The sequence below is a fragment of the Oncorhynchus gorbuscha genome, linkage group LG05, assembly GCF_021184085.1.
Source record: "Oncorhynchus gorbuscha isolate QuinsamMale2020 ecotype Even-year linkage group LG05, OgorEven_v1.0, whole genome shotgun sequence".
NCBI lineage: Eukaryota > Metazoa > Chordata > Actinopteri > Salmoniformes > Salmonidae > Oncorhynchus > Oncorhynchus gorbuscha.
Window position 1 is genome coordinate 41,236,712 of NC_060177.1, and position 15,058 is coordinate 41,251,769.

Consider the following 15,058-nt stretch of genomic DNA (forward strand, 5'->3'; position numbering starts at 1 on the left):
TTGAGAGCTAAATATTGCAAATAAATCATTTTGAAAGGCTAAAACAAATTAATTGCAAATGAATGCAAAAAAAAAAAAAAAGTGAAACCATTGCAATGATTGCGATGAAACGCTTCCCTCTTTGCCTATAATTTTTTATTTGGTTACACTACCGGTCAAAAATGTATAACACCTACTCATTCAAGGGTTTTTCTTTCGTTTTCCTATTTTCTACATTGTAGAATAATAGTGAAGACATCAAAACTATGAAATAACACAAAAAAAAAGTGTTAAACAAATCAAAATATATTTTATATTTGAGATTCTTCAAATCGCCACCCTGTGCCTTGATGACAGCTTTGCACACTCTCGGCATTCTCTCAAGCAGCTTCATGAGGTAGTCACCTGGAATGCATTTCAATTAACAGGTGTGCCTTGTTAAAAGTTAATTTGTGGAATTTCTTTCCTTCTTAATGTGTTTGAGCTAATCAGTTGTGTTGTGACAAGTTAGGAGGGGTTTTCAGAAGATAGCCCTATTTGGTAAAAGACCAAGTCCATATTATGGCAAGAATAGCTCAAATAAGCAAAGAAAAATGTCCATCATTACTTTAAGACATGAAGGTCAGTCAATACGGAAAATTTCATGAACTTTGAAAGTATCTTCAAGTGCAGTCGCAAAAACCATCAACCGCTATGATGAAACTGTCTGATGAAACTGTCTCTCACGAGGACCGCCACAGGAATGCTAATTAATTACTTAAAAATCATACAATGTGATTTTCTGGATTTTTGTTTTAGATTCCGTCTCTCACAGTTGAAGTGTCCCTTGATAAAAAATTACAGAGCCCTACATGCTTTGTAACTAGGAAAACCTGCAAAAATCGGCAGTGTATCAAATACTTGTTCTCCCCACTGTATTTGTACTTTAAGTCGCTTTGGATAAAAGCGTCTGCTAAATGGCATATATTATTATTATTATTATTACTTGGGGCTGTGCGTCAGTCACTGGGGGCTGATACTGTCATGGTTGATGTGGGGTCGAATGACATTATGAAGGACAGCTGAGAATAGCTGGAGATGGATTTTAAAAGAACTGATTGGGTCACTACTTGACACCAACAAATGCCCCATAATATCTGGACCTCTGCCCACACTAAATCGTGGCATTGAACGGTTCAGCAGACTTTCAACCCTCCATAACTGGCTAAGAGACCATTGCAGCTCTGTGGGTGTAACACTTATTTACAAGTTTGATACCTTCTGGAAACAAAGCTCGCATTTCAAGGGGGATGGGATCCACCCAAATAATTTGGGTTCCTGGATCCTTTCACAGCATTTTAAGGATGCGTTCAGTGACCCAAGTACAGATCTTTTAATCCCTACCATTGTGTCGCTGAGTTGTTATAATGTTTCAGCAAATGTACATTATCCCAGGGTTATTGGAAGACAATGTAAGTATCCTAATTGATCATATAACTATGAACCACAGTAATACTGTTCGTACAGAGGTGGTGTGCACTGACAGGAGGTCCCGTGTGCAGCTTTCCCTGCAGTAACATAAATAACCTGAGCATGCCTCTGCTAAGCTTCCCAATAAAGCAATAAAAACAATCAAGCATCCCAGAAGTGTTAAAAATAGCCCACGTTAAGATATGTAGCTTAGGAAACAAGGTTGATGAAATCAATAACTTGCTAGTAACAGGTGACATTCGTATTCCTTCTAGGCAGAGTTCCTCTGTCCAGTGTCTGTGTTCTTTTGCCCATCTTAATCGTTTTTTATTGGCCAGTCTGAGATATGGCTTTTTCTTAGCAAATCTACCTAGAAGGCCAGAATCCCGGAGTCGCCTCTTCACTGTTGACGTTAAGACTGGTGTTTTTCGTGTTTTTCGGGTAAACTGCCAGGTGAGGACTTGTGAGGCCTCTGTTTCTCAAACTAGACACTCTAATTTCCTTGCCCTCTTGCTCAGTTGTGCACCGGGAACTCCCACTCCTCTTTCTATTCTGGTTAGGGCCAGTTTGCGCTGTTCTGTGAAGGGAGTAGTACACAGCGTTGTACGAGATCTTTCGTTTCTTGTCAATTTTTTCGATGTTGCCACTCCTATTTCCCATATCTTCAATTTAAGCCTTTCAAACAAAATCATGGTACAATAAAAAATGTCCCATGGCAGCTGTCTAGGCCCCTTACCTTTTTCAAACTTTACTAATGACATGCCACAGGCTTTGAGTTTTTAAAAAAGTGTGTCTATGTATGCGGATGACTCAACACTATACACGTCAGCTACTACAGTGACTGAAATGACTGCAACACATATCAAAGAGCTGCAGTTCGTTTCAGAGTGGGTGGCAAGGAATAAGTTCATCCTAAATGTTTCAAAAACAAAAAGCATTGTATTTGGGACAAATCATTCACTAAACCCCAACTAAATATTGTAATGAATGTGGAAATTGAGCAAGTTGAGGTGACTAAACTGCTTGGAGTAACCCTGGATTGTAAACTGTCATGGTCAAAACATTTTGATACAACAGTAGCTAGGACGGGGAGAAGTCTGACCATAATGAAGTGCTGCTGTGCATTCTTAACACTATCAACAAGGCAGGTCCTACAAGCTCTAGTTTCATTGTACCTGGACTACTGTTCAGTTGTGTGGTCAGGTGCCACAAAGAGGTACTTAGGAAAATTGCAATTGGCTCAGAACAGGGCAGCACGGCTGGCCCTTGGATGTACACAGAGCACTAACATTAATATGCATGTCAGAAATGCTGCACTGTCACCTAATTTACATATATTTTTGATGCCTGTAATGCATTCTGCAAGTTATTTTGTTAAGTAAATTCATACCACTTCATCCGTGCAAAAACATTGGTTGCAATGCCTAACAAAAATGGTTGCTGTGCAGGCTGGCTAACGTCTTCTAATTTAGCCAAGTAAAGCTACAAACTCTCTGGAAGGGGGGGGCAAACACTCCATTTGTCTGTTTTTATAACTTTTCTATTTACATTTAATTGGATAAATCCATTAAATATTTTTGCATGATTTCACCTGGATCAGAAAAGTTGTATTGATATTTCGTTTTTGGTCAGCATTCTCTGTATTGTGGCAAGATCGAATTTCAAAAGTGAAACATTGTTTTGTAGGTCAGACAGCAAGATTTACACAAACTATCAATGTTGGAAATCAAATGCTAGGCTAGAAGCAAAAGGAAATAAGGTGCTAATAAAAGTCTCATTACTTATAACATTGTGTCCAGGGCTTTGGAATACAAGTGTGAATCCTTAGCCCAGGGTTAATAAATGCTTGTGTGACCACAGGCTAGCTAGCATTGTGAAAAGGCCTTTTTAGGGTTTTGGCGAGACGTTATCCCATGACGTCCTCCAACCCCTTGCTTCCTACTCCTTACCTCTGCAATCATGCGATTGGTGTCTCCCAGGAAGAGCAAGTTGAGAGCCTCCTCCTCATTGGCTGATTGATGGAGTGACAGGTTTCTCAGGTGTATGTTCTGGTCCGGGTCTTCCATGATGGTAACTTTCCTGTAGAGTCAAGATGGCAAATTTCACCAGCCTGAGATAATGTTTATACGAAAAAAGTGCCTCCAATCAACAAAAGAGGGCTTGTTCATAATATCTGTTCAAAACTCAAACTCCAAAAGGGATCCATAGTGAGTAATGTGAGTATATAACGTATTCCTTTTTGCTTACTGTAATTTTAGCTTTATTTGAATTTGTGATATCTTAAATAGCTGTGATTTATACATCATAAAAAATTGGCCTCATGACACTAACTCCACATTGAGGCTACTTAATAAGGTTACATCATTCCCCCCTCCCAGAGGCCAGCCTTCAATCCAAACAAACTGCATCTGCAAGGCTATGTCCCAAATGGCACCCTACTCCCTATATAGTACACTACTTTTCCCTATATAGTGCACTATTGGTTCAAAAGTAACGTGCTACATAGGGAACAGGGTGTCATTTGGAACACAGTCCAAGTCACTGGGCTACAGCTACAGCCCAGCGCCCTAGCCTGCTGTATCTACCCCATTCCCAGATTCTAATGTGATAGACAGACACAATCTGTATGCGTTCAAAATGGTACCATATTCCCTTTACTGTATACTGCACTACTTTTGACCAGAGCTCTATGGGTGCACTATGTAGGGAACAGGGTGCCATTTAGGATGCAGCCTCTGAAAAACAAACAGTGGATGAATTATTGCCCACATCAAGTGACATCAAATAGAGATGGCTCGTACAGATGCTGGGTGTCACATCCTAGGCCACAACCAGCAAAAACATCCCACAGGATTGATTGACTGACAGGGTCGAAGAGGATGAGAGGGCTGAGTGAAAGTTTGAAATCATGCAAATGTGTGATTGACATGTTGTTAATACAACGTCACACAATAAAAATAAATAAAACATTTAAATCACCTTTATTTAACCAGGTAGGCTAGTTGAGAACAACTACGACCTGGTCAAGATAAAGCATAGCAATTCGACACATACAACAACACAGAGTTACACATGGAATAAACAAAACATACGAGGTAAGATTAGGTGAGTTAAGGCAATAAATATGCCATGGTTTAGAAGTAATTACAATATAGCAATTAAACACTGGAATGGTAGATGTGCAGAAGATGAATGTGCAAGTAGAGATAATGGGGTTCAAAGGAGAAAGATAAATAAATAAATACAGTATGGGGATGAGGTAGGTAATGTAGGATAGTTCTTGACCTTCCTTGCTAATGTTCGGTCATCAACGGTCATGATTACTTTACTGGGGTGCTATCCTTCTTAGCTCCCACTGGATATTACTGTGTCCCGATTCACTTGTATTTTAAAAAATTACGTATTAAACAATAGTGGACAGTACCTCCAACCAATGCTTGCTGACACCAATCAATGATCGTACCTTGGAAATAGTTGGAAATGGGTTATCATTGCGGGATCTTGTTTCACTTGTGAAATGCATTTTGATTCTTCATTAAAACATTCACAAATGTCAAAATGGACATGAATACTGAGTCAGAATGCAATGACAGCGAACACTGTAGGGGACAGGGTTTCCGAAACTTTTTTGGCCCACGACCCCATTTTGATAAGAGTATCTGAAAATTAACACAACCCCAACCACGTGAAAATGTTTTTTAATTAAAAGCCCATGTTAACTATTTTATTTGGGGCTATGGTAGTCAATTTAAATTTAACAGTATTTCTGATTGTCTTCTCAACTCACCATCACATATTTGTGGGGCTATGACAGTCAATTGCAAATTAGTCTAACATAATGTATCTTCTCACCACCACTAATGAGATAGGTGTGCTTGATGCATGTCTCGTAGGAGCTTCTCAAAGTCAGGGGGTGTGGTCGACAGTGCGCACCTCATCTCTGCGGTCACATCCAACCTACGTAGATATTTGATTTTAATGCAGACGAGAGCATTGAATCCAACTTCATGCAGATATGAGCTGACAATATAATGCTGTTTCTGTTAGAAACATGCTATAACGACTCCCCTCTTCGTCTGATGATGAGGAATAGGAATCATCGGACCAACACGCAGCATGGTAAGTGTTCATTGTAAATTTAATTAAATAAACTGAACACTGAATGACAAAAAACAACAAAGTGAGTGAACGACACGAAACAGGAAACAACTACCCACAAAACCAATGTGGGAAAGAGCTACCTATGTATGGTTCTCAATCAGAGACAACGATAGACAGCTGTCCCTGATTGAGAACCATACCCGGCCAAAAACAAATAAATACAAAAACATAGAAAAAATAACATAGAATGCCCACCCTTGTCACACCCTGGCCTAACCAAAATAGAGAATAAAAAGCCTCTCTAATGCCAGGGCGTGACTCCGGCCGCAAAGGTGCGGACTCCGGCTGCAAAACCTGACTCTAAAGGGGAGGGTCCTGGTGGGCCTTCTTTACGGCAGCGGCTCGGGTGCGGGCCCTGGACTGAAGACCCTCATAAGGGTGCCACTGGTCTGAAGGGCGCCTCTGGACTGAGGGGAGCCTCTGGACTGAGGGTCTGCGATTCTGGCAGCTCCGGAGTGAAGGGCGACTCTGGCGGCTCCGGAGTGAAGGGCGACTCTGGCGGCTCCGGAGTGAAGGGCGACTCTGGCGGCTCCGGAGTGAAGGGCGACCCTGGCGGCTCCGGAGTGAAGGGCGACCCTGGCGGCTCCGGAGTGAAGGGCGACCCTGGCGGCTCCGGAGTGAAGGGCGACCCTGGCGGCTCCGGAGTGAAGGGCGACCCTGGCGGCTCCGGAGTGAAGGGCGACCCTGGCGGCTCCGGAGTGAAGGGCGACCCTGGCGGCTCCGGAGTGAAGGGCGACCCTGGCGGCTCCGGAGTGAAGGGCGACCCTGGCGGCTCAAGGAGTGAAGGGCGACCCTGGCGGCTCAAGGAGTGAAGGGCGACCCTGGCGGCTCCGGAGTGAAGGGCGACCCTGGCGGCTCCGGAGTGAAGGGCGACCCTGGCGGCTCCGGAGTGAAGGGCGACCCGGGCGGCTCCGGAGTGAAGGGCGACCCGGGCGGCTCCGGAGTGAAGGGCGACCCTGGCCGCTCCGGAGTGAAGGGCGACCCTGGCCGCTCCGGAGTGAAGGGCGACTCTGGCTGCTCCGGAGTGAAGGGCGGCTCTGGCGGCTCCGGAGTGAAGGGCGGCTCTGGCGGCTCCGGACAGACAGCGGCTCTGGCAGGCATACTTCCAAATTTGTAGCAAAACGGCTAACAAAGTCAAGGTATTGGAGTGGCCATCACACCGCCCCTTACCTCAATCCTGTAGAAAATGTATGTCCATTTGGAAGACCCATTTGTGACCAAGCATTAACTTCCTGACTGACGTCTTGAGATGTTGCTTCAATATATCCGCATAATTTCCACCCTCATGATGCCATCTAATTTGTAAAGTGCACCAGTCCCTCCTGCAGCAAAGCACCCCCACAACACGATGCTGCCAACCCCGTGCTTCATGTTTGGGATGGTGTTATTCGGCATGCAAGCCTCACACTCTTTCCTCCAAACATAACGATTGTCGTTATGGCCAAACAGTTCTATTTTTGTTTCATCAAACCAGAAGACATTTCTCCAAAAAGTACAATCTTTGTCCCCATGTGCAGTTGCAAACCGTAGGCTGACTTTTTTATAGCGGTTTTGGAGCAGTGGCTTCTTCCTTGCTGAGTAGCCTTTCAGGTTATGTCGATATAGGACTCGTTTTACTGTGGATATAGATACTTTTGTACCGGTTTCCTCCAGCATCTTCACAAGGTCCTTTACTGTTGTTCTGGGATTGATTTGCAATTTTCGTCTCTAGGAGACAGAATGCGTCTCCTTCCTGAGCGGTATGACGGCTGCATGGTCCCATGGTGTTTATACTTGTGTACTATTGTTTGTACAGATGAACGTGGTACCTTCAGGCATTTGGAAATTTCTCCCAAGGATGAACCAGACTTGTGGAGGTCTACACATTTTTTATCTGAGGTCTTGGCTGATTTCTTTTGAATTTCCCATGATGTCAAGAAAAGAGGCACTGAGTTTGAAGGTAGAAATGTCCTTGTTTTTGAAAGAAAACGTCAAATTGATCAGAAATACAGCGCAGACATTGTAAATGACTATTGCAGCTGGAAAAGGCAGATTTGTAATGTGTTGGGGAATAATCAGAATTGGTTGGTAACATAGGTAAGATGGAAATATATTCAAATGGAATATATTCATAGGCGTACACAGGCCCATTATCAGCAACCATCACTCCTGTGTGCCAATGGCATGTTGTGTTAGCTAATGCAAGTTTATAATTTTAGAAAACCCTTTTGCAATTATGTTAGCACAGCTGAAAACTGTTGTTCTGATTAAAGAAGCAATAAAACTGGCCTTATTTAGACTAGTTGAGTATCTGGAGCATCAGCATTTGTGGGTTTGATTACAGGCTCAAAATGGCCAGAAACAAATAACTTTCATCTGAAACTCATCAGTCTATTCTTGTTCTGAGAAATGAAGGCTATTCCATGCGAGAAATTGCCAAGAAACTGAAGATATCATGCAACGCTGTGTATTACTCCTGCCACAAAAAGCGCAAACGGGCTCTAACCAGAATATAATGAGCAGTTGGAGGCCCCAGTGCACAACTGAGTAAAAGGACAAGTACATCAGAGTGTCTAGTTTGAGAAACAGACATCTCACAAGTCCTCAACTGGCAGCTTTATTAAATAGTACCCGCAAAATGCCAGATGAGCAAAAGAACATAGACACTGGGCAGAGGAAGATTGGAGAAAACTGTTATGGACAGACCATTCTAAGTTTGAGGTGTTCGGATGACAAAGAAGAACATCCGTGAGACGGATAAAAAATGAAAAGATGCTGGGGGTGTGCTTGACGCCATTTGTCAAGCATGGTGAAGGCAATGTGATGGTCTGCAGGTGCTTTGGCGGTGGTAAAGTGGGAGATTTGTATAGTTTAAAAAGGATCTTGAATAAGGAAGGCTATCACTCCATTTTGCAACGCCATGCCATACCCTGCGGACGGTGCTTAATTGCAGCCAAATTCCTCCTACAACAAGACAATGAGCTCAGCTACAAACTATGCAATAACTATTTCGGGAAGAAGTAGTCAGCTGGTATTCTGTCTATAATGGAGTGGCCAGCACAGTCACCGGATCTCAACCCTATTAAGCTGTTGTGGGAGCAGCTTGACTGTATGGTACGTAAGAAGTGAAATCTCTTCAGATTACCTCAACAATTTGACAACTAGAATGTCAAAAGGTCTGCAAGGCTGTAGTTGCTGCAAATGGAATATTCTTCGACGGAAGCATAGTTTGAAGGACACAATTATTCTTTCAATTAAAAATCATTATTTATAACCGTGTCTTCATCTTGACTATACTTCCTATTCATTTTGCAACAACTTTCTTGTATGTTTTCATGGAAAACAAGGACATTTCTTAGTGACCCCAAACTTATCGAACGGTAGTGTGTGTGTGTGTGTGTGTGTGTGTGTGTGTGTGTGTGTGTGTGTGTGTGTGTGTGTGTGTGTGTGTGTGTGTGTGTGTGTGTGTGTGTGTGTGTGTGTGTGTGTGTGTGTGTGTGTGTGTGTGTGTGTGTGTGTGTGTGTGTGTGTGTGTGTGTGTGTGTGTGTGTGTGTGTATATATATATATAACACAATAACCTAATAGAGAAAGAGAACACAGCAAAGGAAAACAGTATAGTAGATGTTAGGTAGACGTGTATAGTTTGTATTAAAGGGGCATTCTGGAATTGGGAAAACAACAAAGCAGTGCACTGCCACTGTTTTGTTAAACAGACGAGCAAGAGGGCTGGAGAAATGTAACCACTCAAATTCAGAGACAGAGCTATGGATACAAGGACTGACCGTCCATGAGATGAAAAGTATTGTTTTAGCCGACAGTGTTTGTTTACAATTGCATTGTTTACAAACAATGTACTAAAACAGGTGTACATTTTTTAGATCTGATGGGATATGACAGTTGAACAAAGCTCATGAGGCATTTATAAATTCTTCAAGACTCAATGGTTAAATATAAATGTAAAGGTCATGGATGTACCAAGCCTGTATTGAATGGCACTCCTGTCTCTTTTCACCTTTTTTAACACCTGATTGACTTAACAAAGGGGGCATCTCAATAGGTGGTCTAGGTAAGTCATGACATAACACAAGTGGGGAGGTTGGGCCTTCCCTCTTTTGTTCTTCTTTGGTTTTCTATTGTTAAGCAAGTGGGGAGTTCAATGACATCACGTCTTCCCATCAGCCCAACTCCTTGAATGTCTTACTCCATGGTTTGCAGTTGTGTCAACAAAAAAAAAACTATTTTGCTCAAAAAACGTTTTTACCCTTTCGTGTGTGTACTTTACTGTATTTATACTTATCAACAGGAAAAGTTCAAAAATCACTGGAGGACTTATTTAAGTGTACAAGCCTAATTAGAGTAAAGTAAAGGAAAGAAGGAGGTACTGACGGTAGGTCCTCCAGGCGAGAGGCCTCGTGCCGGGGGTCCAGCAGGTCATAGCCCACCTCGTTGTAGATCTCCAGGTAAGAGATGTGGGTGGTGTACACCATACTGCTGTCCTGTAGACAAGACAATACAATGACCCATTATGGTGGTTATGGTAACACATTTGAAGGGATCTTGATACGGACATAACGCATTCATAAGCCATACATAATATAGGTATGTAAACAATAAAAAATGAAAAGTATTATCCACTGCTAATAAAATTGTTATAGTGTATGGGATATCCAAACTCATTTAGTTGTTAGATTTGTATCTCTCTTATCTAGCTACAGAGGTGATATATCAAAAGCCAATTAACAAGTTCATTCTTGGCTTTTTTCTGGTATGATTAAATTGGATATCATGCCATTTTCTGCATTTTTGTCACTCACATCCTCTGGCTGAAAGCTGGCCTACACACTAGTGAATGTGTGCAACAGCCTAAACTTAACTGAAAATGGGTGTATTTTATTTACAGGCACCCAAAGCAGTTACATGATAAAAGCAGTCTCAACTGGAGTTACAGACTGATTAATATTGGCAACCCACAACTAAAATCTTGCATAATTGCGTCAGAAGCTCAATTTATGTTCTGGGGGAGACGTGATACTAGAACAAGGAGCAGAAGTAGGGAGGTAGCTCCACCCCCTCTCTCTGCAAGTTTTGGGCAAGTCTATGGGTCACATGTCCCCTCTCCTTGCAAAATTTGAAAGATGCAAGCACTGGCGAAATCGTGATTTGTCCAAATGATCCGTGTCAAAAAGAATCACTACACCCGAATAAAAGTTCCACATTAGATATAATTTATGTTACCTACCTCTGTCCACAAGAGATTACATGCATCACACACAATGCAAATCGCGAGGTACAGTATCGAAACACCCGCTACTTAGAATTTTTCAGTGTGTTAGCTCACAGCACAGCTTTTTTTGTGTGGGGAAAATGTTGTCCAAAGTGAAAATGTAAGTAGAATTAAAAATTCTCCCCTAAAGGAGTAAATCAGCATAATCCAAAATTACACAGCATTAGGCACATCACACGGCTGACCTGGCTGAAGTGCTGGTAGAGGTAAGAGAGCGTGCGAGGGATGATGCCCCGGTCACTGTAGCGCTCAGCGCCTCCTGTGATGGTGAAGGTCTTCCCGCTACCCGTCTGGCCATAGGCAAAGATGGTACCATTGTATCCCGACAATACACTGTCCAGAAAGATCAAGAACAAGGTGCAAACACACTTCACAGTAACTATACAGGTAATCGTATACAAAATACTATTCTGGTGACTTTAAATCATAAGAGTGGAAAGAGCAAGGTGTTGTTATACTGTGGTACAACATTGCTCATCTCATATGTATATACTATATTCTATACCATCTACTGCATCTTGCCTATGCCACACTGCCATCGCTCATTGATATATTTATATATACATATTCTTATTCATCCCTACGTTTGTGTGTATATGGTAGTTGTTGTGATTTTGTTTGATTACCTGTTAGATATTACTGCATTGTCGGTACTAGAAGCATGAGCATTTTGCTACACTCGCATTAACATCTGCTAACCATGTGTATGTGACCAATCAAATTTGATTTGATACTGTTGTATCCAGCCCACATACTGCCCAGACAAACAAAAAAACAACATAAAGCTCAAGTTGGCTTCTGGAGAGAGAACTTAAAGGGGCATTTCGCTAAAAAATGAACGTTTGTCAGATGTATTCAGACCTCAAAAGTAGACTAATGTCAAGCTGAAACCACATCTAATGACATTGATTGTGTAGATATAGCTATATGCCTCACTTAACCACTTATTGAAAATATGAGTGCTCTCTAATTTCCTAGTTTAATGTGGTCCTTATTTTTTCCATTCATTTGGGATTGAAACATATAGGCTAGATGGATCTACACAACCAATGTGAAGGGACGTGGTTTCAACTTGACATCCGTCAACTTTGGAGATCTGAAAACATCTCACAAACTTTAGATCGAAAGTGTAATGTTCTTTTAACTAGCAGGTAAAACTGGAACCCAAATAAACATTTGCCCACCATTATGAGATGCAAATACAATGGTGTAACTATTCTATAAAGTACAGAGAAAGAGACGCCTCGACAGTCCTCAACTGGCAGCTTCATTAAATAGTACTCACAAAACATCAGTCTCAACTTCAACAGCCTTCTAGGCAGAGTTGCAAAGAAAAAGCCATATCTCAGACTGTCCAATTAAAATAAAAGATTCAGATGGGCAAAAGAACACAGACACTGGACAGAAGAACTCTGCCTAGAAGGCCAGCATCCAGGAGTTGCCTCTTCACTGTTGACGTTGAGACTGGTGTTTTGTGGGTACTATTTAATGAAGCTGCCAGTTGAGGACTTGTGAGGCGTCTGTTTCTCAAACTAGACACTCGTTGTGCACCGGGGCCACCCACTCCTCTTTCTATTCTGGTTAGAGCCAGGTTGCGCTGTTCTGTGAAGGAAGTAGTACACAGTGTTGTATGATATCTTCAGTTTCTTGTCAATTTCTCGCATGAAATAGCCTTAATTTCCCAGAACAAGAATAGACTGACGAGTTTCAGAAGAAAGTTCTTTGTTTCTGACCATTTTGAGCCTGTAATCGAACCCACAAATGCTGATACTCCAGATACTAGTCCAGATACTGACTAGTCTAAAGAAGGACAGTTTTATTGCTTCTTTAATCAGCACAGCAGTTTTCAGCTGTGCTACTATAATTGCAAAGGGCTTTTCTAATGATCAATTAGCCTTTTAAAATGATCAACTTGGATTAGCTAACACAACATGCCATTGGACCACAGGAGTGACGGTTGCTGATAATGGGCCTTTTACGCCTATGTAGATATTCCATTAAAAATAAGTCGTTTCCAGCTACAATAGTCATTTACAGCATTAACAATTTCTACACCGTATTTATTATCAATTTGATGTTATTTTAATGGACAAAAAATGTGCTTTTCTTTCAAAAAGAAGGACATTTCTAAGTGACCCCACTCTTTTGAACAGTAGTGTAAAACTTAGTACATTTGAGGTTTAAAAAGGCTTCTGATGTTTGTAATTTCCGCTTGGATGTATCAACCCCTACAAAAATGTCCATTAATTATAATCCACATAATAATTCACTGTTGCTGCAGGATTATTTTCCTGCTGTAGCAAATTGGCTCAAATTAAGATCATAAATCTGTATGTGCTGCAGGCGGTGGCATTACCCACTAGGTCAGCCTCAGGCACTCAAGACACGTTGGTTTAAGTGGCAGATAGGGAGGGACCACCCCTGTCAAGACAACGTTATCCCACCGTTAAGAGGAAACCAACCTAAAACTCCCCGACACTTGATTGAATTGAAGCTGACACTATAAATCTACAGGAAAATATTCTAGCGAAAGACACACAGCGATGGCCACAGACAGACTGATCTGCCGGTGAGCAGGAATGTCTTGGTTGAGTGAAGGAGTGCCCAAACCCAGTCAGCAGGGTTTTGTGTCTCGTTGGTGTCTTGGTGAGACTATATTTTGGTTTGGCATTCAACAAGACACCACGCGTGCAGAAGAGCGACATGGAATGGGAACCTGTAATTGAATGAAATGTAATTCCAAATGGATTGCTAATGAAGGTCCGTGGAAAGGAAAGAAAGGTCTGGGGTAGGTTGGCAGAAAACCGGGCTCTTCATTGTGAAATTACAAATGACTGCAAAGGCATACATTCTGTCCTCTCCATGATGTCAAATTTAAGGAACCATATATCAGTTAATACGCTTTATAGGCCTATAGCAACAGTATTACACTCTGAATCATTGAATTGAAATCTTTCCAAAGATTTCAGCCTCAAGCTAGTTTTGTTTGGGACATTCAAACTCTTATTTTAGAGCGGTGAGCATTAGCTCTTCCGCTCCTGTACGCCTTCTATGAAAACCTGCTGTACCATCTATAAAAAAGGAAAAAAATTGTCTCATTCATCAGACTATACAAAAAAATACATCCATTCATTCATTAGAAGGGTGGGTTGCTCTGGCTGGGATGAACGTTGTTGGGCAGACACTATGGTCTGTGTTCGAAGTGTCCCCCTATTCCCTATAAAGTGCACTACATTTGAAGAGAACCCTATGGGCCCTGGTCAAAAGTAGTGCACTAAATAGGAAATAGAGGCCCTTTTGGAAACAGCTTATCCCTAACAAGAGTGACTCATGCCTGCTATGGGGAAAAGAGGAAAGACGGACACTGGTTCTGTGTCATAACGACAGGCCTAATGATGCGGCCTGGGCTCAACCACTTAAGCCTGGGTGTTTCCAAACACTTCTTCCTGTTTACACGCCGGTCTTCCTGGAGATGGACAAAGCCCTTCTTAGGGCACTTCACCATCCCTTAGACCTGCTCCTCTCTACTGTCTCCATTTTCCTCCACACCTCTTTATTTATACTGTATTTTAACTCCTTCTCACTTCATACTGTCCTACCGAACTGTGAACAATGTCACAAATAAATTGGATTTGTGTTATGGCAATAATGAAAAGGGGCATATAAGTTACTGAAGCCCCCAGTGAGCACATCGGACCACTATGCAATTCAATTACTGCCAACATTCAAAGAAAGTGAAACAGGAAAAGATTAAGGAAAGGGCAGTCAAGATATGGTAAGAGAAAGCTATAGAAAGCCTGCAAAGCTGTTTGTCCTGTACAAACTGGGACAGTTTTAAAATGGATTATACCCTTGAGTCAGTATGAGTAGTGACTGTCTATATCCATTTCTCTGAGGGCATGTCAGCCCCTACAAAGATGGGGAAATGCTATCCAAATAACAAGCCATTTCTGCAGAGCTTAAACACACACCTTTTTCTGCTGGCAACAAACAGGACATGAAAACCTTGTAGAGGACAGTAAAAACAACAAATAGCCCAGGCTAAGGACAACTACAAAAAGAAAGTGGAAAACATGTTCCACACAGGGAATCTCAGGCAGGCCTAGCAAAGTTTAGAAAACCAAAGGGAAAAACATGAAGGAAGAGGAACAGTTTGTCAATGAACTAATCACTTTTATCTGTTTTGATAATCACGACTTCTCCA

At 41.9% G+C, this 15,058-nt stretch overlaps 1 protein-coding gene across 1 annotated transcript in view; it reads right to left on the reverse strand.

Moving 5' to 3' along the window:
• The window catches only part of kif6 (kinesin family member 6), a 292,827-nt gene that overhangs the window by 249,528 nt on the left and 28,241 nt on the right, over positions 1-15,058 (reverse strand). Inside the window, exons 4-6 of the mRNA XM_046349915.1 lie at positions 11,040-11,187; positions 9,957-10,066; positions 3,378-3,507 (exon numbers count right to left, since the gene is read on the reverse strand). Of these exons, the coding sequence (XP_046205871.1) occupies positions 3,378-3,507; positions 9,957-10,066; positions 11,040-11,187 (388 nt within the window). The remainder of the gene's footprint in view (positions 1-3,377; positions 3,508-9,956; positions 10,067-11,039; positions 11,188-15,058) is intronic.